Raw genomic sequence first — 24,493 nt, 5'->3', positions numbered from 1 at the left:
TAAGCTCTACACAGTCTATTGAGTAAGCTCTACACAGTCTATTGAGTAAGCTCTACACAGTCTATTGAGTAAGCTCTACACAGTCTATTGAGTAAGCTCTACACAGTCTATTGAGTAAGCTCTACACAGTCTATTGAGTAAGCTCTACACAGTCTATTGAGTAAGCTCTACACAGTCTATTGAGTAAGCTCTACACAGTATATTGAGTAAGCCCTACACAGTCTATTGAGTAAGCTCTACACAGTATATTGAGTAAGCGCTACTCAGTATATTGAGTAAGCCCTACACAGTATATTGAGTAAGCTCTACATCACATTCCCTGTCAACTAGTTGTCAACTATTACTCTCTCACCAGTAGGGTAACACAAGGTAAACATGCTCTTGAATAATAAGATATGTTCCTCTATTGTTTCACTTATCTCCTGGAGTTCATGAAACCAACTGTCACTTAATCATGACTAATGATCTTAACAAGACATACACGAGAAAAGGGTTTTTATTCATTCATACAAGTGGTAGATACCTGAGAATGGACTTCCATTACAATAGACTAAACAGGTGAATATACAGTATATTTATAATATGTATCAATATAAACCTAGTTATAAATTATATTCATCCACTATGTTAGATTATTCCACAGCCTGTACAGAGGTCATGTTGCATCCATTACCATAGATCAGAAGTTAATCATGTTTAAAACAGACATCCTATTGACTCATCAGTGAAGGTTAGCCCTGCTTGAGCCATTTGCTGCATTGAGTAATGGATTGCTGGAGAAAGGGCTAGGAACGGCGGTTGGGTGTATGGGTTACATAGTTACAGCTGGATAAAGGGGTAGGTCCAGGGGTTGGGTGTATGGGTTATATCGTTACAGCTGGAGAAAGGGGTAGGACCGGGGGTTGGGTGTATGGGTTATATAGTTACAGCTGGAGAAAGGGGTAGGACCGGGGGTTGGGTGTATGGGTTATATAGTTACAGCTGGAGAAAGGGGTAGGACCAGGGGTTGGGTGTATGGGTTATATAGTTACAGCTGGAGAAAGGGGTAGGACCGGGGGTTGGGTGTATGGGTTATATAGTTACAGCTGGAGAAAGGGGTAGGACCGGGGGTTGGGTGTATGGGTTATATAGTTACAGCTGGAGAAAGGGGTAGGCCCGGGGGTTGGGTGTATGAGTTATACAGTTACAGCTGGAGAAAGGGGTAGGACCGGGGGTTGGGTGTATGGGTTATATAGTTACAGCTGGATATAGGGGTAGGCATGTGAGTGCTCTAAGTGCTGCTTCTGTGGACGGTGTAGCTTTATTGGTTAAGTGTGTTTGTGGTGGATGGTGTAAAAAAAAGGAACTGTCGCAGTGTAGTTACTGTCACTGAGGGGTTTAAGGCAGGCAGGAATTGGTGCATCTGTATGAACATGAACGTGTGTGTGTTACTCTGGGGTGGAGTTAAGGCGGACAGTGGTATGAGGCAGTGTGGAGGTGGAGGGGTCTGACATGGCTATAGTCTTCACTCCCATCTTCTTCAGAGAGCGCTCGTCTGTGACGGACATAGAGCGGGAGAACGCCGGACGAGGGGCTGCTGCCGATGAGAAAGAGAGAGAGAGGCGGGGGAGGAAGAGGGGAACGAGGGGGGGAGTTGAGGGGTTAAATTATTCAAATACACATCCCTTCACAGTTCACACACCCCTAATAAAAATACACTTTTTTTCCCCCCAAATGAGATGAATGGCATGAAATGTTTTTGTGTAAAATCTAGGTATAATGAATACTCGGACAGAGTGGTAAGATCCAATCGCAGAATAGCGATGCTTTATTAGAGTACAGACAAGGGAATAGCTTAATCGTGGTCGGGCGGGCTGTGGTCAAAACCGGGCCAGGCATAGACAGGCAGAGGTACCAAGGGAGCGGGCTTAGTCGTAGTCGAGGGCACAGGCACAGGGTCAGAGTACGGTAATCACTGGGGTAGACAAGCAGAGGATTAAGCAATTCGGGGAGTCAAACAACAAGGCACAGGTCGGATACACGGGTAATCAAAAACAACAAACACTCTCTCTCTCTCGGAACAAAACGCTTAGCAAGTCACAATGGAACAATACCTCGCACCGACTGAACTTCTGAGCACACCTATTATCCTACCCTAATTACGGACAGGTGTGCTCAGAACTCAGGTGAACCAGATCGAGTCTGATGACTCCCCCTCTCTGTAGATCGGGGAAGTGTCAGACTCTGTCTAGACCCAGCCAACCCCCGATCCCTTACAGTATCCCCCTCCCCAGGGCCGGCTCCTGACGGCCTTCTACCTCTACCGGGTGGTCTTCCTCTGGGTCGGGGTCCGGGATGATCTGGGTGTTCAGCGTGGAAAGTGGCCTTGAGAGCGGGGTCTAGTATGTCCTTAGCAGGGACCCAGGACCGTTCCTCAGGTCCATATCCCTCCCAGTCCACGAGATATTCGATGCCCCCCTCGTCTCCGTCTTGACTCCAGTATCTCGTGGACTGTATAGGTGGTGTCCTGTTCATCCTCCAAAGGTGGTGTAGTAGGTTGTTGAGCGATTGGTGGGTACATCGGGCTATAATGGACAGGTTTCAACAGGGAGACGTGGAACGTAGGGTTTATCCTGTAGTGTCGAGGGATTAACAGACGGTAGGTGACAGGGTTAATACGTCTCTGTACCTTGAAAGGACCAATGTACCTGGGTTGGAGCTTCTTGCAGCTCCGTCGGAACCGCAGGTCTCGGGTAGACAGCCACACTCGTTGACCGGGTTGATAAGTGGGAGTAGGTCTCCGGCGTCGGTCGGCGTAGGTCTTTTGCTGTTGTGAGGCTTGACTGAGATGTTGATGGGCCGTCTCCCAGACCTGCGCACTCCGACGGAACCACTCGTCCACCGCCGGTACCATCCCTGATGCGGTATCCCACGGGAACAGGGATGGTTGATACCCTAGAACACACTGGAAGGGCGTTAGGCGTAGGGAGGTGTGAATGAGTGAGTTCTGAGCATACTCTATCCAAGGAAGGAATCGGCTCCACTCTTGCCGTAGATATTTCCCAATTTCCTGGTTGAGCCGTTCTGTCTGCCCATTGGCCTGGGGATGATATCCGGAGGTTAGGCTAACCGAGATGCCCAAGCGTTCGCAGAAGGCCTTCCATACCCGGGATACAAACTGGGGTCCTCGGTCGGAAACAATATCCTCCGGGACACCAAACTGCCGGAACACCTGGGTAAACATAGTCTCAGCCATCTGAGTGGCGTTAGGCAAACGGGTCATGGGTACTAACCGGCACATCTTGGAGAAACGATCGATGACCACGAGAATTACAGTATGGCCCTCTGATTCTGGTAGGTCGGTAACAAAGTCCATTGCAATGTGCGACCAGGGTCGTTGAGGAGTTGGCAATGGCATCAGCTTACCCTCCGGTAGTGCACGAGGTACCTTGGACTGAGCACATGCTGGACAGGATAAGACATAGTCTCTGACATCATCTGTGAGGGAATCCCACCAGTATTTTCGGCTGATGAGTCGTGTAGTTCGAGTGATTCCGGGATGACCAGATCCCAGCGACGTGTGGCACCATTCCATCAGTTGAGGTCGAAGTGGAGCTGGTACAAACACCTTAGACACCGGGGTTTCTGGAGGGGCTGGTTCCGCTTGTAAGCTCTCCTGAATAGTGTCATCAATAGCCCACCTCACCGGACCAGCACGGCAACTCATGGGGAGAATAGGTTCTGGCTCCACGGGTCTTTCCGCACGCTCGAACCGTCGGGAAAGCGCGTCCGCCTTACCATTCTTGGACCCGGGGATATAAGAGACAGTGAATCGAAAATGGTTGAAGAATAAAGACCACCTTGCCTGTCGGGAGTTCAGTCGTTTGGCACTGTGAAGATACTCCAGGTTGCGGTGGTCCGTGAGCACTTGGAACGGATGCTCTGCTCCCTCCAACCAATGTCTCCACTCCTCCAGTGCTAACTTCACCGCCAGTAATTCCCGATTACCCACGTCATAGTTCTGCTCGGCAGAATTCAGTTTCCTTGAAAAGAAAGCACAGGGTCGTGATTTAGGCGGCTCACCTTGGCGTTGGGATAACACGGCTCCAACTCCAACCTCCGAGCGTCCACTTCCACGATAAACGGTAAGGTAGGGTCCGGCTGACATAGAATAGGAGCGGTGGTAAAGCGTTGTTTCAACGTCTCAAACGCACGCACTGCCCCCTCCGTCCAGTTCAGACCGCGACCCTTGTAGCTGGTCATCGCCGACAGGGGCGCTGCGGTTGTGCTGAAATTACGCACGAACCATCTATAGTAATTGGCAAACCCTAAGAATCTCTGGAGCTCTTTCACCGTCTGGGGTTGAGGCCAGTCTTGTACCGCTTGCACCTTGGATTCATCCAATTTAACCCTGTCGGGAGTGAGTATGGCCCCAAGGAAGGAAATCGTAGTGACATGGAATTCACTCTTTTCTGCCTTCACGAACAGAGAATGTTGTAGGAGCCGATCTAGAACCTGTCGTACATGGGACACATGTTCACTCAGAGAGTTAGAATATATTAGGATGTCATCAATGTACACTATAACAAAGCGATCAATCATGTCCCTGAAAATGTCATTCATGAACGCCTGGAATACTGAGGGCGCGTTGGTAAGTCCATAGGGCATGACACAATATTCGTAGTGTCCTCGATGTGTGATGAAGGCGGTCTTCCATTCATCCCCTTCTCTAATACGCACCAGATTGTACGCACTCCTGAGGTCCAGTTTACTGTACATGGAGGCCTGTCCCACCTGTTCGAGGGCTGCTGGAATCAAAGGAAGAGGGTAACGATTTTGATGGTAATATCGTTCAACCCTCGATAGTCTATACAAGGACGCAGTCCGCCATCCTTTTCTTCACGAAGAAAAAACTGGATGCGGCGGGAGACGTAGATGGGCGAATGGCCCCTTGCTGTAGCGCCTCATCAATATACTGGCTCATCGATTCTCGTTCCGGCTGTGACAACGGGTAGATTCTTCCACGAGGAGGTGTAGCCCCGGATAGCAGATCAATCCCGCAGTCCCAGGCCCGATGAGGTGGTAACACGGTAGCCCTCTCCTTGGAGAACACCTGCGCGTAATCCTGGTATTCTGTAGGGACAACAGTAGACACCGCACCCTGCGCATCCTCCACAGTAGACATTTTGCACGGTAAATTGAGGCACTCTGCCCTACATACCTCACTCCAAGCTGTGATATCGCCAGATTTCTAGGAGATGACCGGATCATGGGTGACGAGCCAGGGGTGGCCGAGAACTAGCGGCTCCCGTGGAGCGGAGATGACGAAAAAAATTATGTTCTCATGGTGTATGGAGCCCACTTGTAACTTGATTACCTCTGTACGGTGCGTAATGAACCCAGTGCCCATGGGCTCACCGTCTAGCGCGTTGACTCGCAGGGGAGGTTGAATTGGGATAAGTTGAACTCCCAACTCCTCAGCAAGACCCTTATCCAGAAAGCTGGCAGCCGCTCCGGAATCAATAAGTCCTTCCAACCTGCGCACTTTCTCTCCGACAGATAAGGTAACTGGCACATACATTTGTTTCGATGTAATGTTCAAAACTTGAGTCTCACTCACCGGTTTGGCAGTTCCGAGGCGATATCCTGGGGTACGGTTTGGTCGTACCGGACATTGACGAACGAAATGACCCGACTGACCACAATACAGGCATAGTCCGTCTTGCCGACGTTGTTGTCTCACCGAACCTTGTAGAGGTGACCGTCCCAGTTGCATAGGTTCCTCCTCAGATTCTCTCCTCCGCTCTGTCGATTGCTTAGGACCAGTGATCGAGGGCTCCCGGACTGTGGATACCTTGTGTTGCACTATCAGATTATCAATAGAGATGGCTATTTTGATAAACTCATGTAGCGCAGTGATATCTCCTCGACAAGCCAACTCAGTCTGTACGTCTTTGCGCAGCCCTCTTCGGAAAACGGTGAGCAAAGCAGTCTCGCTCCATCCGCTACCGGCTGCTATAGTACGGAACTCTAAAGCGTAGTCGGCTACTGTGCGACGGCCCTGCTGAAGTTCGCATAGTTGGTCTCCCACACTACGCCCAGATACTGGGTGGTCGAACACCTCTTGGAACAGTCTCTTGAACTGAACTTCCGCATTCAACTCGGGGACCTCAGCTGCCCAAAGCGCAGTAGCCCAATCCAGTGCTCTTCCCGTTAGCAGAGAAATCATGAAATCCACCCTGCTACGGTCATCGGGAAACATAGTACGATTATACGACATATACAGGGACGTCTGGAGTAGAAACCCCTGACATTTGCCAGGTTCCCCGTCGTACCTTGTTGGTAGAGAAATCGGAGGTGCATGACGAGGACTGACCGTGCTCGGGGTGGTGCCTTCAGCCGCACCAGCGTTGAGTAGCTGCAGGAGTTCATCCATCCGTTTCTCCTGTATCTCCCATCGCCTCTGTAATTCCGCTGGATCCATGGTAACGGCGAGGTATTCTATAATGAATACTCGGACAGAGTGGTAAGATCCAATCGCAGAATAGCGATGCTTTATTAGAGTACAGACAAGGGAATAGCTTAATTGTGGTCGGGCGGGCTGTGGTCAAAACCGGGCCAGGCATAGACAGGCAGAGGTACCAAGGGAGCGGGCTTAGTCGTAGTCGAGGGCACAGGCACAGGATCAGAGGACGGTAATCACTGGGGTAGACAAGCAGAGGATTAAGCAATTCGGGGAGTCAAACAACAAGGCACAGGTCGGATACACGGGTAATCAAAAACAACAAACACTCTCTCTCTCTCGGAACAAAACGTTTAGCAAGTCACAATGGAACAATACCTCGCACCGACTGAACTTCTGAGCACACCTATTATCCTACCCTAATTACGGACAGGTGTGCTCAGAACTCAGGTGAACCAGATCGAGTCTGATGACTCCCCCTCTCTGTAGATCGGGGAAGTGTCAGACTCTGTCTAGACCCAGCCAACCCCCGATCCCTTACAATAGGTGCCTGCAGTAGCATGTTCTGGCATGTAGGTGGTCAGGACAGCGCAGCGAGCTGCAGCAGAGAGACTGAGCAATGACTGCAAATCCATTTCAGCCTCATGTCTCCCGTAACACACACACATGCTACGGGCCATTCCTTGGCTGCTGCCCTCGATATCATTCAGCAGCAACAGCCGGCCGAGCTTCTCATGACTCACCAGCAGGGGGCAGAGTGACCCCCCCCACACACACACACACGCAGACCCCCACTAGGGCATACATTTGCAGTAAGTGCTGCAATAGCTACCCAAACTCCTTGTTCCAGCCAAACGCTAGGCCACGCCCACAGACAGTTTCTTCTCTGCAATGAGTCTGGATCTGAGTACCTACACAACGATTTCTAGAACGCAAACATATTCTAACAGTTCTGATTGGTCCCAGAAACCGATGGGTCGGGCCAAGCAGCGTTTAGAAAATTCGTCATTGGCTTTGATACTCTGATTGGATAGAGACGATCCAATCACTGATTACTTTGTTTTGTACAACAGCCCTCATTTGGACGTCACCACAAACGAATTTCAATGATTGCAGTCTCAGACTGAAGTATGTAGCAAACATAGAGCAGCGGAAGAATTCAGTTTGAGTTGTCAGACTGTTGGGCTCACTCTCCTCTGCTCTCATTGCTCTTCCTTTCTGTGAAATACATATTTTGCTACTTCGCTCTCTCTTACCTCTTCTTCTTCTCAATGATCTTTGTCTTCCTCTCCACCTCTCCGCCTCGGCATGCTCTTCCCTTCTTCCCCCTCCCCTTCTCTCCCATCCCTGCTCTTTCTCCCTCCCCCGCTCCCCTACTTTTCCCTCATTTCCCCCTATGCTCTCTCCTCTTCCCTTACTCTTCCTTCTATCTCTCTCTCCTTTCTCTCCACTACCTATCCTCTCGATCCTCCCCCACACTCCCCCTCTTTTTCTCCTCTCTCTCCTCCTCATTGCCCACTCTCTCGTTCTCTATTAAAGGGATGATATAGAATAGTACAGTAGTAGACTATAGTAGTTACTACAGCTGAGTGATATGGACAAAAATCCATATAGCGATAAATTGCCTGAATAGATACGATAGCGATAAATAGAACGATACGTTTCTAACGTTAATGTGCACCGCAGTTTATTATTATTATCCTTTAGACTACTAGTTTTGTGGTTGAAGCTATCAATTATCCAATTAACAATCATCCATATTTGCAAACTTATTTAATTTCAAACTTCACATTTCTCTAGAGTACTTATTTACATTTACATTTAAGTCATTTTGCAGACGCTCTTATCCAGAGCAACTTACAGTTAGTGCATACATATTTTTTTTTTTTTCATACCCCCCGTGGGAATCGAACCCACAACCCTGGCGTTGCAAACGCCATGCTCTACAAACTGAGCTACATCCCCTGCCGGCCATTCCCTCCCCTACCCTAGACGACGCTGGGCCAATTGTGCGCCGCCCCATGGGTCTCCCGGTCGCGGCCGGCTACGACAGAGCCTGGATTCGAACCAGGATCTCTAGTGGCACAGCTAGCACTGCGATGCAGTGCCTTAGACCACTGCGCCACTCGGGAGATTACTTATCGTAATGAATGATATCAGCAAAATGCCTTCGATAAGTGATCGGTATGGTCGGTGTCGATAATTTTTGGTTTATCGTCCCAGCTCTAATAGTTACCTGTGTTGTTGTTCTGGGTTGATTTGAGTTTGCTGTTGGTCTGTTCCTGTATCTGTTGCTCAAACTCCCTCACATCCTCCAAACTCATCCCTGTAAGGAAAAGCACAGACTGATGAGCTTATAATGCATTATCATAACCATGTAACATGTGTATCATAATGCATTCTAACCATGTAACATGTGTATCATAATGCATTCTAACCATGTAACATGTGTATCATAATGCATTCTAACCATGTAACATGTGTATCATAATGCATTCTAACCATGTAACGTGTATCATAATGCATTCTAACCATGTAACATGTGTATCATAATGCATTATAACCATGTAACATGTGTATCATAATGCATTATACTATGTAACATGTGTATCATAATGCATTATAACCATGTAACATGTATATCATAATGCATTATAAGCATGTCCGAACAAAAACATACAGCAACAGTCAACAGCACATTGAAAGGCATAAATTACGATGTAGTATAATGCATTATAACCATGTTCTATAATATAATGCATTATAACCATGTCCTATTATAATCATGTTCTATATGTTAAAGAATTATAACCATGTCCTATTATAATCATGTTCTATATGTTATAAAGCATTATAACCATGTCCTATTATAATAATGTCCTATATGTTATATAGCATTAAAACCATGTTCTATTATAATCATGTCCTATATGTTATGATGCATTATAAACATGTTCTATAATGTAATGCATTACAACCATGTCCTATTATAATCATGTTCTGTATGTTATATAGCATTATAACATGTCATATTATAATCATGTCCTGTGTGTTATAAGACATTATAACCATGCTCTATAATATAATGCATTATAACCACGTTCTATTATAAATCATGTCCTATATGTTATAAGGCATTATAACCATGTCCTCTACTGACCGTGCCATTCATCTGTCCAGGCTACTGCCTGTCTGTGTCCTACCAGTAGGATGTCCTGGATGTTCTGTCAGATCATACACAACAGAGAAAATACATGTATTACATCAAAGAAACACATCCAAAGGCTTTGAGCAGGTGCTGCTGGAGATCAAAGTGTATATATTGAGCAAAAAGAAAAGAAGATTCCCCAAACACAATCTATGCTCTCAAATGTGTTTCTTGAAACAACATTTTGACCCTTAGGTCAGGTTCTCACCTGATGCATGATGGTAAATGTAGTTTCCTCTCACCCTGTGTATGAAGTCCTCAGTCTTGCCCTGGAGGCCGTAGACTTCGAAACTGCACTTCACCCTCTTATAGGAGCACATAATGGGGGTGCTGTCCTTCCACCACCCTTCCACCAGGGGGCCTCTGCCCGTCTTCTCAGACACCCAGCGACTCAGGTCCTACAGAGACACAAAGTACACATTACCTGATGACGGAGCTAAATCACTGGCTGTTGTGTAGGGGGAGGGGGAGTGTGTGTGTGTGTGTGTGTGTGTGTGCGTAGGCCTGTGTAAGCAGGTTGTTGCTCAATACCTCACATATAATAAATGAGTGATTCAACATGATAGGCATCTGTGGCCCAAGATGCATAGATTGCACAAGTGTCTGTGTATATTTCCTTCTGAAGTTACTGGAACTTCAGAAGGAGGAAATGTGCGTGTGCACGCTTGTACCTCTGTCTCCTTGTAGTGTTTGTCAGGGATGGGGTCAACGAGGATATCCAGGTGGCTCACGCTCTCTGCAGGGGTGGGCCTATCCCCGAATACCTGCAACCGAGCAGAGGGGGAGGTCACTCAGAAATAGACAGACTCACACACACTGGAGCCAGGGACTAGTAGATGAGGAAAGAGGGGGAATAGTGAGGTCACACACCATATCACCCATCATAATACCCCACCCTCAGGCCTTGAGCAAATCACCACACACACACAGACACAGAGAGAGAGAGAGAGAGAGAGAATGAAAGAGAGAGAATGAAAGAGAGAGAGAGAATGAAAGAGAGAGAGGGGGTGAGGTCGAGGGAGATTAGGGGAGAGAGAAAGAGGTGGAGAGCGGGGGGAAGGGAGATAGAGGGAGCACACTAAATCACAAAAAAAGAGAGAGACAAGGAGAGAGGGAGCAGGCGAAGAAGGACTAGCGGGGGTGAAAGAAGAGAGAAAGAGAACGAGACAAAGAAAGAGAGAGAAAAGTCACTGTTCTTTCTGTTCTGTTCTGTCCCCTTGTCTTGACAGAAAGCGAAAGAGAGAGTAATGTCTCTTTTGAAGATGTTCATTCCTCTGCTGGTATTTAACAAAGAGAAGAGCAGGGAGACAAACCCACAGCCAGATAATCAGCTGGGTTTCAGATCCTATTATGTCCTGTGTCTCTGTGTGTTTAAGAATCTATTCTCTTATATAACGTATGTATTGTCCTCCTGTCTGTCTGTTAGTCTGTTGACACTTGTCATAGTTCCTATTTTTCCATGTCAAAAGCATTGTTTTACCTCATCCTTTAAACCTGCTGGTGTTCCTCTGTTCTGGTTGTGCTTTTGTGCCCTTTAGATGTCTTCTATGTTGCTGTGTGTTGTAATAGAGGTGTATTTATGGGTGTGGGTGTGTGTGGGAGTCTGGGTGCATTCATGTGTGTGTATGTGTGTGTGTGCGCCTGTGTTTCTGCTAAAATGAACACATGTAACCTGTAGCTGGGAGAAGGTTGAAACAAGCTTCGTCAAATTTCTGGACACACACACACACACACACACACACACACACACACACACACACACAGACTAACAGCCAGATGAGTTCAGTGGTGTGTTCAGTCTTGTTCCCAGGTTTCCATCCAGAGATTACAGGGGCATGCTGTAGGGACAAACCAGCTCAGAATTGTATTTGTGTGTCGGAATTCCGTGAGAAGGCCATAGAAAAGGTGGTGAAACAAGCCTGTAATACAAGCATGTACCCTTCTCGCTCTCTTACACACACACACACACACACACACACACACACACACACACACACACACACACACACACACACACACACAGTGGATGGCTAATGGATCTGCCGATATTGTATTCTGTGCTTTGCTTGTTTTCCTTGTAATGGCCACATCAATTTGATGAGCATTCTCCTCACACTGTAGAGAATATTACAATTTCTCTCCCTCCCTCCCCCCCACCCCCCACCCCACTTCTCTCTCTCCTTCGGTCATACTCACATTATTGTTGTTGCCATTGTTGTTCTCAAACCTGGTCTCAATACGGATGCTGAACTTGGGAAGGAACGACACCTACAGTAGATGAAGGATGGATGTGGATGGAGAGAAGGAGGGAGGGAGAGAGAAGGATGGACGGAGAGAAAACGATGGAGGGAGAGAGAAGGAGGGAGGGAGAGAGAGAGAATAATTGAGGGAGAGAGGAGGAGGGAGGGAGAGAAGGTGGGAGGGAGAAGGATGGAGGGAGGGAGAAGGATGGAGGGAGGGAGAAGGATGTAGAGAGAGGAGGGAGAGAGAGCGAAGGAGGGTGGGAAGGAGAAGGAGGGAGGGAGGAGTAGACAGATGAGGATATGTGCACAGACATTTGGAGACTGATGAGCTCTACTGCATGCTTCATGCAAATTATGTGTGAATACTTACTGAGTACTCTGAAGCACACACCGTGGAAGTTCCATATGGATAGAGAGGAACATCATTAGTGACACACCACACACACACACACACATATTTCAAAACATGTGGAACGACAGATGTTTAAAGTAAATAGGGTCTCGATAAGGCAGATTGTGTTTAAATCCAAGTGCAGACAAGGAAACAAAGTCACTTCCTATGTTCTATGTTGACTTGACCCTATAGGAAGTACAAGTTGGTAGCAGGTGAAAAGGCTGTGTATGTGGTGGATAGAATAGTGTTGTCAGACCTGTGATGGTGTAAGGATAGAAGTTCCATGCTTTCTCGGTCACATAGAAGACCCTGGGGACAAACACACTCACCCAGGATGGCAGTTTACTGTCAGAGAGAGAGACAGACAGAGGGGAGGAATGTACTGTTACCTCCGCTGAGGTAGACGTATGTGTGTGGTATGTTCTAGGGCTAGGCCATAGGGGTGAGTGTGGGATAGTAGGTGTGTGTTTGCGTGCGCATGCGTGCCTGTGTTACCTGCTGAGGTGGATGCGTTTCTCAGTAAACTGTCCCAGGCCATGTTGGGGATGTGAGTCTGGTTGGTTCCTCACCACCTCCACCCCCTCCCCTCCTCCGCTCTGCTCACTACTGTGTTTGCTGATCATGTACAGCTGCCCGATCTTATACTGGGGGTGGGGGGGAGAGATGAGAAGAGAGATTAAAGGAGCAGGGGGAGAGTCAATTCACACAGTCCTGTCTTAATACAATGTAGATCGTACACAATAAATATTGACTTACATAGCAGTGTGAATGGATATCTATGTCTCTGGGATGGCCACTATGTGAATGGATATCTATGTCTCTGGTCTGGCCATTCTCTAAATGAATGTGTCACCCATCCTTTGACTAACAACACAAACCCACACAGCGTTATGTTTCTCTTTGACTTCAGATTACTGTGACAGTTTTGTGGTTAATGTGTTTAACATGTACTGACGATTACAGAAACATACAGTGCAGTAAGACAGCAACTATTTTATGTGAATATGTGCCCCACCTTTTGACTAAAAACGAAACACACACATACCTGTCTTAATTTGTCCCCCACCCTTTGACTAAAAACGAAACACACACATACCTGTGTCTTAACCCATCAACCTACTAGGACAACCAGCCACACTCCCCTCAGAATTAGAAGTGTGTGTGTGCGTGTTAGTGTAGACATTGCATAAACAGTGCTATGGTTTGAATGTGGAACTATAAGCTGATCCCACTAAAGCTGCACAGGAATCTTAATGCGCTTCCCCATCAGACCATGAGAGTCTGAGTTCCACACGTGGAATGGATCTCACCTTAGGATTTGGTTCTATGTGATTTTACAGAGACTACTTTCAGATAGATCATACACGACACTGATCCAGGGTTTTTTCTGCATAGAAAAGTATTGGGCGGGCTGCCTACGTGTTTTTTCGGGCGCCTATGTCCAAACAGTAAAGAAATATATAATAATAATAATAATAAATGATGGAAAAACTTTTTCAGTGTAAACTTAAATGAATAAAACCAGATATAAAGTATGTAGAAAAGATAAAGGACCTATATATTTTTTTAAATACAATCATCTTTGAGGACCAACAGTCACCGAAATAAAAGCTAGACAGTCCGGGATAATCTAACATTCAAAGAAATTATACATTCAGGAGTGTTTTTGTCATGACATGGGGCCCCCATTGATTTTGTTATAATTTTTTAGTCACTCACATAGCATAAGCCATGGCAACATGCATGGAATTGCAGGAAATTAGCTTTAAAACTGCGGCCGACTGGAAGGCCTCAAACATTTTTGGTCGGCCACAGCAGCATTGGCCAGGCCCATGGCCATGCCCACCAGCTAAGCCCCATTTTGATCCATAAAAACCCTGTGATCACACTAGCTAAAGCTTACACAAACACTCAAACATTAGTGATCTTAAAGTTATAGTTCACTCTAAAGTTTGTCACACGTTTCCAGACCACAGAAGTGGCCTAACATCCGACCAAAGTTGGTTTCATAGTGAAGTATCAATTGAAGTTTCCGGCACAGCATGTTCTAATAATAAACATCTACATAACACTGTTCCAGACAGGTAGCTCAGACTTAAACACTATGACAGGTATAACTGCTTTGTTGTGGTGGTTGGAGGGAGCGAGGGAACAAGGAACTTCCCTTTGAGGGCACTCTAGAGCACCTTCCCCCTAAACCCTCATCCACCCACCACTTCTTACACCCTGGTGGAATCTGTCTGTTTTTAACCTCCAGGCCAAATGTCTTTGTTGACGTTTGGGGTTGTAAGCCTCAACCAGTCCAACTTGTTTGTGTGGAAAAAAGGGAGAGGAGGAGAGAGAGTGAGATGGAGGTAGAGGTAGAGAGAGAGGAACAGATGGAGCGATAATTTAGACACAATAACATTGTGATGCTCATTGCCAGGTGTAGTCTGTTCACCCCATGCTGACAGACAGCAACACAGAGCTGAGATTAGGTACATGCAGGACCATACAGAGTGCCAGCCACATGAACAACACTACTCAACTACAGGATGCCTGTGTGTAGTGCTCTTACAGATGTACGATTTTAATTTGATCCAGTTTGCTACAGCAGGAAAATAATCCTGCAACAACAGCAAATCTGAATTATTATATGGATTATAATGAATAGACATTTTTGTTGAGGGTGATACATTTATCGTAAATTACACCCTTAAATCCACTCCAAGTTGTCCTGCAACAGGGTGATCAAATGAAGATCCTACATCTGTATTCTAGCAACTTTAACACTTTCAAGATCACATGAAAAGCTGTCACCTTATATTTACAGCAGCGGTCTACAGTACACACACATTCAAACACACAAGCATGCACACACACTGACAACCCCCCCACACACGCTCACAGACAAACACACACTTATCCAGTGTACACACACTTACCTCTTCCACAGTTAGTGGCATGCATATTCTGTACTCCTTCATCAACATGGTTCAATCGTGCAGTGAACGTCTGTCTGTCTGTGTTTGTCCTAACTCTCCTGCATAAGCGAACTATAGTGCACAGCACCTACTTTGGACTGCAGTGACCTCCTTTCTCGCTCTCTCTCTTCTCTCCCTTTATTTAGCTGATGTCAGAGCTTTATTGAAGTCCAGTCCACTCTGTCAATGTGTATCTATCCGTTTTCTACACTTTCTCTCTTTTCTTCCCTCTCTCTCCTCCTTTTTGTTTCTCTCCCGATTAATCTCCTCACTCCCTCTGTCAACATTCAACTGTTGTCCTTCCCTCTCTCTCTCTCTCTACCCCTGGTTTCTCCCCCTCTCGCTCTCTCTCTCGATCTTATTGTTTACCCTTTCTTTGTTCTCCTCCAGTGAGCAACAGGTAATTAACTTGAGGTAAGACTGAAACCTTCTCAACTCCCTAATCCACACTACCAAGTCTGTCCTGCTATTCTTTCTCTTTCTCTCTCTCTCTCTCTCTCTCTCTCTCTCTCTCTCTCTCTCTCTCTCTCTCTCTCCTCTGTACGTCTTTCTTACTTTCGTTCCCTGGACTGCTCTCGTGTGACCTTGCTCTCTGCTCGGCACTCCTCCCTCCACCGCCCTCCCCTGCTTTCAGTTCCTCACAAATTCCTTCTCTCCCTCCTTATCTTTCTTCTCTCTCTCCCTCCCTCTGTCTCTCCCTCCCCCACTTCTCACGCCCACCTTACTTTACCTACTCACCTGTTTCTGCTCTCTCTCTCACACACACACAAACACAGCCAAGGTTTTGAATGGCTAGCGCGGAGCGGTATTCAGGTGGTGGGTTGGATTAAATATTAGCAGAGTGAGCCATGATGAGTGCATCTATTAAGCACAGCGCCAGCATTTACATTGTATTACCATGACCTTGAACTGAGTTTAATTGAATCCATGTTTAGTCAATGAGTACAGAGATGTGAGCAGTCATTTTATCTATTGCCTGTGTGTGTCCTTGAGTACTGGGCTTGTTTCCCTGGAAAGAGAAGTGAACAACAATGGTGGTGGTCATGATGAGTGCCAAGCTTGAGTTGTGTTGTTGCCCCACTATCAAATGTGACAAAGGGGGAACAGATGCTTGGGTTTATATGGGTCATAACACAGGGGCGAAGCTATACTGCACATGTGTCAAACTCATTCTACGGTGGGCCGAGTGTCTGCGGGTTTTCACTCCTCCCTTGTACTTCATTGATGAATTAAGGCACTAATTAGTAAGGAACTCCCCACACCTGGTTGTCTAGGTCTTAATTTAAAGGAAAAACCCAAAACCTGCAGACACTAGGCCCTCCATGGAATGAGTTTGACACCCCTGTTATACTGGGTCTGAGCTATAGAATCCGTATGCCCCTCAAACTCACCTCTGGACCTCGAAGCCAGTTCCATTTCTTTTTTTCATCGTTCCCCTCTAATCAGGGACTGATTTAGACCTGGGACACCAGGTGTGTCTAATTAATTATCAGGTAGAAACCAGCAGGCTTCAGACTTTGTAGGGTAAGAGTTGAATATCCCTTTCCTAACCCTGTTCCTGGAGAGCTACCGTCCTGTAGGTTTTCACTCCAACCCTAATATAGCACACCTGATACTAATAATTAGCTGGTTGATAAGCTGAATCAAATTAGTTACAACTGGGGTTGAATCAAAAACCTACAAGATCGTAGCTCTCCAGGAACAGGATTGGAGAGCCCTGATATAGAAGGTTTTTGATCCTGTTTTAATAGTTTTATCCAAGTCCCACATTGACACCTAACCGTTGGAACTCTATAGATCTGAAATGATTGGCTAAGCAGTATGGTAATAGCTTCCCCATGTCCTCTCACTGGATTGGGTTTTCTCCATCTTGCTTATACCAAATCAAAGTTTATTTATCTATCCCTTCCTTACAGATCTATACATATGAGCTCCTCCAGATAAGGCCAGAGCAGTGGCAGGTTAATATAGAGATTGTTTAGAAAATGATGGCTGACTGACTGAGGGAAATATTTACCAGTTGATAGGTTGATTGATTCAGTTACTGTGATATTTGAGTCTCTCTCACTAATTGATTGTACAATGTGCACACATTATAAAACATTTTGTTGAGTGTGTGATAGCAGTGATTTTTTTGTCTCCAAACTTTGCATTCCAAAGATTGGAGACTGTCGGATGACTCATGAGTTAATTAAATTATTGATCGATGATTGATTGATTCAACCAACATCACAATTACTGTTTCTGCATCCCAGTTGTCTCCAAACCTTCCTCCCCTCATCTCATCTCCTTTCCCTCATCTCTCACTGATAGCTGAAAAGACAGAGGGATTCACCAGATGGCTGACACCTATCAAACCCTCTCAGATCAGTGAAGTTAAATGAAAAAAATGCTCTTTATGACTGTTGGGGCATTTTACCATCATTATCCTGTCCTGTGTGTGGTTGATCGTCTGTATCTTATTGTGTGTGTGGTTGTTTTGCAAGGTTTTTATAGTAAACTAAAACTGAAACTACAATGAAAACAAATAATGGAAAAACTATTTTGTAAACTGAAATAAAATAGTTAACAAACCTGTTTAAAAAATAAAACTATAATGAAACCATTCTCCAAAACTAAATAAAATAAAATAAAAACCATCATTAATTATGCTCAGTTTTAGTTTTTTTTCTCTAAAATTGTTTTTTTTCTAATGGGGTTTTCAAGTTTCTGAATCTGGCAGGTCACATTGAGATTGGGTGCACTTGAGTGGTAATGCTTAAGCAACCAACTGTAGACGAAAGTCAAGGATTGAAGTTGGGCAAGGTGCAACTGCAATAGCCGAAAGTTGAACACTAATGTGGTTTTTCAACAGCAAGGCTCAGATCAACATGGCAGTGTTGCCATTTTTTATAAAAGTTTTCCATTCTCTCTGTCTCCAACCCCCATATCACACACTCAACAACATTTTTTATAATGTGTGCACATTGTACAATCAATTAGTGAGAGAGACTCAAATATCACATTTATTTGTATATACAGTATCCAGGCCCAATCCCAAATGGAACCCTAAACCTTACTCTTTATGCAGGTTGACATGGGATTGAAAATTAATTCCTGTCCCATCTTGTCCTGTCAAATTTTTAGATGCTCGTCTGTCTGTCCCTTGCTCTGCGTGTGAGTAGCCATAGCAACTGCTCCGTTTGGCTGCTGCTCAGAGCTCACGAGACAGTTGCCTGTACACAGCTGATAACAACCACATTACGAGATTTGGAAATGAAGGCAGCCCTTGCACTTACTTACCCAGAATTGGATGAACTCATGGATATGGACATGTGTAATTGTGTACATCTCCGAGTGCATCTGAGGTAAAGTACGGGCTGGCTACAACTGGAGCGAGGCGCGAGAGTGAGCCGACATAAGGGGAAGGGGGGAAATGACCATAAAAAAAAAATATATATTTATATACAGTGGGGAAAAAAAGTATTTAGTCAGCCACCAATTGTGCAAGTTCTCCCACTTAAAAAGATGAGAGAGGCCTGTAATTTTCATCATATGTACACGTCAACTATGACAGACAAAATGAGAAAAAAAATCCAGAAAATCACATTGTAGGATTTCTAATGAATTTATTTGCAAATTATGGTGGAAAATAAGTATTTGGTCAATAACAAAAGTTTCTCAATACTTTGTTATATACCCTTTGTTGGCAATGATACAGGTCAAACGTTTTCTGTAAGTCTTCACAAGGTTTTCACACACTGTTGCTGGTATTTTGGCCCATTCCTCCATGCAGATCTCCTCTAGAGCAGTGATGTTTTGGGGCTGTCGCTGGGCAACACGGACTTTCAACTCCCTCCAAATATTTTCTATGGGGTTGAGATCTGGAGACTGGCTAGGCCACTCCAGGACCTTGAAATGCTTCATACAAAGCCACTCCTTCGTTGCCCGGGCGGTGTGTTTGGGATCATTGTCATGCTGAAAGACCCAGCCACGTTTCATCTTCAATGCCCTTGCTGATGGAAGGAGGTTTTCACTCAAAATCTCACGATACATGGTCCCATTCATTCTTTCCTTTACACGGATCAGTCGTCCTGGTCCCTTTGCAGAAAAACAGCCCCAAAGCATGATGTTTCCACCCCCATGCTTCACAGTAGGTATGGTGTTCTTTGGATGCAACTCAGCATTCTTTGTCCTCCAAACACGACGAGTTGAGTTTTTACCAAAAAGTTCTATTTTGATTTCATCTGACCATATGACATTCTCCCAATCCTCTTCTCGATCATCCAAATGCACTCTAGCAAACTTCAGACGGGCCTGGACATGTACTGGCTTAAGCAGGGGTTCACGTCTGGCACTGCAGGATTTGAGTCCCTGGCGGCGTAGTGTGTTACTGATTGTAGGCTTTGTTACTTTGGTCCCAGCTCTCTGCAGGTCATTCACTAGGTCCCCCCGTGTGGTTCTGGGATTTTTGCTCACCGTTCTTGTGATCATTTTGACCCCATGGGGTGAGATCTTGCGTGGAGCCCCAGATCGAGGGAGATTATCAGTGGTCTTGTATGTCTTCCATTTCCTAATAATTGCTCCCACAGTTGATTTCTTCAAACCAAGCTGCTTACCTATTGCAGATTCAGTCTTCCCAGCCTGGTGCAGGTCTACAATTTTGTTTCTGGTGTCCTTTGACAGCTCTTTGGTCTTGGCCATAGTGGAGTTTGGAGTGTGACTGTTTGAGGTTGTGGACAGGTGTCTTTTATACTGATAACAAGTTCAAACAGGTGCCATTAATACAGGTAACGAGTGGAGGACAGAGGAGCCTCTTAAAGAAGAAGTTACAGGTCTGTGAGAGCCAGAAATCTTGCTTGTTTGTAGGTGACCAAATACTTATTTTCCACCATAATTTGCAAATAAATTCATTAAAAATCCTACAATGTGATTTTCTGGAATTTTTTTCTCAATTTGTCTGTCATAGTTGACGTGTACCTATGATGAAAATTACAGGCCTCTCTCATCTTTTTAAGTGGGAGAACTTGCACAATTGGTGGCTGACTAAATACTTTTTTTCCCCACTGTATATATATATATATATTTAACAGTCAACACAGTTGACTCCCATTCCTGATAGAATCCCGCAAGACCCCCGGGAGTCCTGTTCCCATGTCAACCTCTAGTGGAGATCTGAGAGGATTTGAATGGTATAAGCAACATGGTGAAACTTCCACATAGCCTATCAGAGGGCAAGGTGAATTTATTACCATTTTGCTTACACCTGTCAAATCCTCTACGATCTCTACAAGTGCATAGGGTGTTGGGCGAATCGCAGCAAAGTTAGTTCCTGTTTCAGTTATGTCCTAAATAGTTATTGGTTGACAATAGAACCTCCCACAACACAGGCCATGGTTGCTGGATGAAGTTGGTGAAGAGCAATTGCAGAAACTTGCAGTTAACTGTAGTAAAAACGTCACAACCTTTGATCACATGGTTTTTGTAAAGTTAATGCAGTTAACATGTAGGCGCAAGTAGAAAAATTTTTTATCCCCATAATGCAACACACTTTGAAAGGCGAACAACAAGACAAGCAAGATGACATTGCCTACACCAGCACAGCAAATATTGGGCGCGTTCGAGCGGATACATTTTGTCTAGTCAAGATCAACGATGGTCACCACCTTTCAAAGTGTGTTGCATTATTGTGCAAAGAAATGTCCAACTTGCGCCTACATTTCGACTGCATGAACTTTACAAAAACCATGTGATCAAATGTCATGCAGTTTTTTATGAATTCATCTTCAAGTCGCTGCAGTTGTTTCTCATCAACTGCACCATGCAGCCAACTCCTGGCTAGTGGGAGACACTATTTGTCAACCAATCATTAGGGTATTTTTGGTTGACCCACGTGAACGTGACCAAAGACATAACTGAAACCGGAACCAACTTTGCAGCGATTCTAAAGCTACAGGCAGAACAAAATGAAAGTGATATTTGAGACCTCTCTCTAACCAATTATGTTTTCAGTTTGTGTTTGATATGGGATTTAGAACGTTTATTTTTACATTTATAAAGAAAAACGTTTATAAACAATAGCAGCTACAGTGCTTCAGAAAGTATTCAGACCCCTTGACTTTTTCCACATTTTGTTATGTTACAGCCTTATTCTAAAAAAATTTAAATCGTTTTTTTACCTCATCAATCTACACACAATACCCCATAATGACAAAGCAAAAACAGGTTTTTAGATATTTTTGCTAATTTATTACAAATACAAAATGGAAATATAACATTTACATACACTACCGGTGAAACGTTTTAGAACACCTACTCATTCAAGGGGTTTTCTTTATTTTTACTATTTTCTACATTGTAGAATAATAGTGAAGACAACACAACTGTGAAATAACACATATGGAATCATGTAGTAACCAAAAAAGTGTTAAACAAATCAAAATATATTTTATATTTGAGATTCTTCAAATTGCCACCATTTGCCTTCATGACAGTTTTGCACACTCTTGGCATTCTCTCAACCAGCTTCATGAGGTAGTCACCTGGAATGCATTTCAATTAACAGGTGATTTTGTAAATTTGTGGAATTTCTTTCCTTCTTAATACGTTTGAGCCAATCAGTTGTGTTGTGACAAGTTAGGGGAGTATACAGAAGATAGCCCTATTTGGTAAAATACCATATTATGTCAAGAACAGCTCAAATAAGCAAAGAGAAACGACAGTCCATCATTACTTTAAGACATGAAGGTCAGTCAATCCGGAACATTTCAAGAACTTTGAATGTTTCTTCAAGTGCAGTCGCATAAACCATCAAGCGCTATGATGAAACTGGCTCTCATGAGGACCGGAATGGAAGACCCAGAGTTACCTCTACTGCAGAGGATAAGTTAATTAGAGTTACCAGCCTCAGAAATTGCTGCCCAAATAAATGCTTCACAGAGTTCAAGTAACATATCTACATCAACTGTTCAGATGAGACTGTGTGAATCAGGCCTTCATGGTCGAATTGCTGCAAAGAAACCACTACTAAGGATCTCTCTGTACTTTGCGCCATTCATCTTTCCCTCGATCCTGACTAGTCTTCCAGTCCCTGCCGCTGAAAAACATCCCCACAGCAAGATGCTTCCACCACCATGCTTCACCGTAGGGATGGTGCCAGGTTTCCTCCAGATGTGACGCTTGGCATTCAGGCCAAAGAGTTCAATCTTGGTTTCATCTGACCAGAGAATCTAGTTTATCATGGTCTGAGAGTCTTTAGGTGCCTTTTGGCAAACTCCAAGCGTGCTGTCATGTGCCTTTTACCTAGGAGTGGCTTCCATCTGGCCACTCTACCATAAACCATTTCTATTGGGCACAAAATAATCTGAAACACAACCAAAACAAACAGCAAATGCATCCAACAAATTTGCAGAGGCACAAGCTTGATGTAGTCATTGCGTGCTAGGAATATGGGACCAAATACTAAACTTTTGACGACTTTAATACACATATAAGTTCATTTGTCCCAATACTTTTGATCCCCTAAAATGGGAGGACTATGTACAAAACGGTTCACCCGATATGGATGAAAATACCCTCAAATTAAATCTGACATTCTGCACTTTAACCTCATAGTCATTGTTTAATTTACAGAGCCAAAACAACAAAACACATGTCACTGTCCCAATACTTTTGGAGCGCACTGTAAATAATATAACAAAAACGAAATATAAATGTTTTTATAAAACTTAAACTAAATAAAAACAAGTAAATCAGATCTGAAAACTAACTGAAGCTAAACTGATAAAAAAAAATATATAAATAAAAACTAATATAAAACACACAACTATAATAACCTGTGTATGTGTGTGTGTGCATGTGTGTGTGTGTGTGTGTGTGTGTGTGGAAGAGGTGCAGAGAGGAGAGTGAGCTTAATAGGAGCCATATTAAAATGAGAAGGCAGTTTTAGATAATTAAACAATGGGCAGGACGCCAGCAGCATCATACCACCTCTTAAATGTCATGTGCCGGGGTCACAGGTCAGGAAAGCGTCCACTCAGAGATGGTAAAGGATGGACCCATCCTAGCCCGATCTCTAGTTTTTACCATGTTTTGAAGCTATACTGTGTTTGTTGACAATTACTGTACATTGTTCACAAACAGTGGAGTAAAAAAAGCTTATATTTTGGGTTCTGATGTGGTTACAGTTAAACTAAGCTCATGAGGCATTTCCAAGTAATATACTTTAAGAATCAATGGCTATACTGTATATCATTAATTTACAAGTCCCAAAATGGATATAGCAATTGCAGATTGCCCCTTTAAAATGTGGCTTGGGTTAGCATTTGTATTATTGGGTTAAGTTTAGGGTGAGAGTCACAGTAAGATTATGATTTGCATTTGAAAAGTGCATTTGTGTTTTGAAAGCACCCCCTTCGTCCTCTCCACCATGGCCAGATAGATAGTGTTGACCCCCCTCCTCCCATTCCCTCCCCCCCCACCACCCCACCGGACTCCTCTGATCTCACGTTCAGTCCAATCATCAGAAAACCTGAAGGATTTGGGTCACACCTCCGCCTAGCTCGGAGAAAACACAGAAAGTAATAGTCAGGGATTTTAGACTTAAACTTTCTCCTCCATCAAGAATGTATTTTTCTCACATGGTCTCACAGCAGCACAACAGCTGTCAGAAGTCATTGTAATACATAAAGAGCTACATGGTTATTTAGTATGCAACATGGTGTATGTATGTCTCTGTGTGTCTGTCTGTGAGTAAAGTGGTGAGAGAGGCTCCTGTTGGTGATGGGAGGGAGGTTAAGGCTGTGTAATCTGGTGTGTAGGGGAGGATCACAGACTGATGGGATGGTGAGACACTGAGCCATTGATCTGACCTGCTTTCTTATTGATACCACCAGAGAACTGCCGTCAGGGGTATAGTGGCAGGAGGGAGGGCGAGAGGGACGGGGGAAGTGTGTGTGGTTGTATGTGTGTGTGGTTGTATGTGTGAGTGTGTGTTTGTGTGAGTAGGGGGATGTTAATTCCCCAGTGAGCCGGATGAAACAGAGCGCTCACTTATCCTTATCGAATCCCGATCTCCCGTTGTCAGGCAGAATTCCATCGGGAGACACAGACTCTGGATGGCGTTGCGGACTGTGCCGGCCACTGCAGAAGGAACAAGAGTATTAGACTCAACATGATAGCTGTGATTTGGTCCAAGCAGAGACAGAACAGTTTTGATTGGTCCAAGCAGAGAAAGAACAGTTTTGATTGGTTCCCAGGACACAG

At 44.7% G+C, this 24,493-nt stretch overlaps 1 protein-coding gene and 1 long non-coding RNA gene across 4 annotated transcripts in view; both read right to left on the bottom strand.

Moving 5' to 3' along the window:
• Positions 1-478: 478 nt before the first annotated feature.
• Positions 479-15,847, bottom strand: LOC121556486 (cytoplasmic phosphatidylinositol transfer protein 1). 3 transcript variants are annotated; one of them, XM_041870374.2, is made up of 10 exons: positions 15,212-15,843; positions 12,783-12,931; positions 12,544-12,632; positions 12,264-12,271; positions 11,847-11,918; positions 10,322-10,414; positions 9,893-10,048; positions 9,603-9,666; positions 8,679-8,768; positions 479-1,573 (listed from the first exon to the last, which is right to left on the bottom strand). In XM_041870374.2, exons 1-10 carry the CDS (start codon positions 15,257-15,259, stop codon positions 1,428-1,430), a joined length of 915 nt encoding a protein of 304 aa, XP_041726308.1. In that variant the 5' UTR covers positions 15,260-15,843; the 3' UTR covers positions 479-1,427. The 3 variants fall into 3 exon arrangements, with proteins under 3 accessions (XP_041726308.1, XP_041726307.1, XP_041726309.1); XM_041870373.2 differs by having other exon boundaries at positions 479-1,576; positions 15,212-15,840; XM_041870375.2 differs by lacking the exon at positions 479-1,573 and adding an exon at positions 6,644-6,681 and having other exon boundaries at positions 15,212-15,847.
• Positions 15,848-23,715: 7,868 nt separating this feature from the next.
• The window catches only part of LOC121556501, a 19,192-nt gene continuing 18,414 nt past the window's right edge, over positions 23,716-24,493 (bottom strand). Inside the window, exons 3-4 of the long non-coding RNA XR_005998182.1 lie at positions 24,281-24,370; positions 23,716-23,785 (exon numbers count right to left, since the gene is read on the bottom strand). This is a non-coding gene — a long non-coding RNA (uncharacterized LOC121556501). The remainder of the gene's footprint in view (positions 23,786-24,280; positions 24,371-24,493) is intronic.

Source organism: Coregonus clupeaformis, unplaced genomic scaffold, assembly GCF_020615455.1.
Source record: "Coregonus clupeaformis isolate EN_2021a unplaced genomic scaffold, ASM2061545v1 scaf0125, whole genome shotgun sequence".
NCBI lineage: Eukaryota > Metazoa > Chordata > Actinopteri > Salmoniformes > Salmonidae > Coregonus > Coregonus clupeaformis.
The sequence above is the reverse complement of the archived record's forward strand: the minus strand, read 5'-3'. Positions and strand labels throughout refer to the sequence as shown.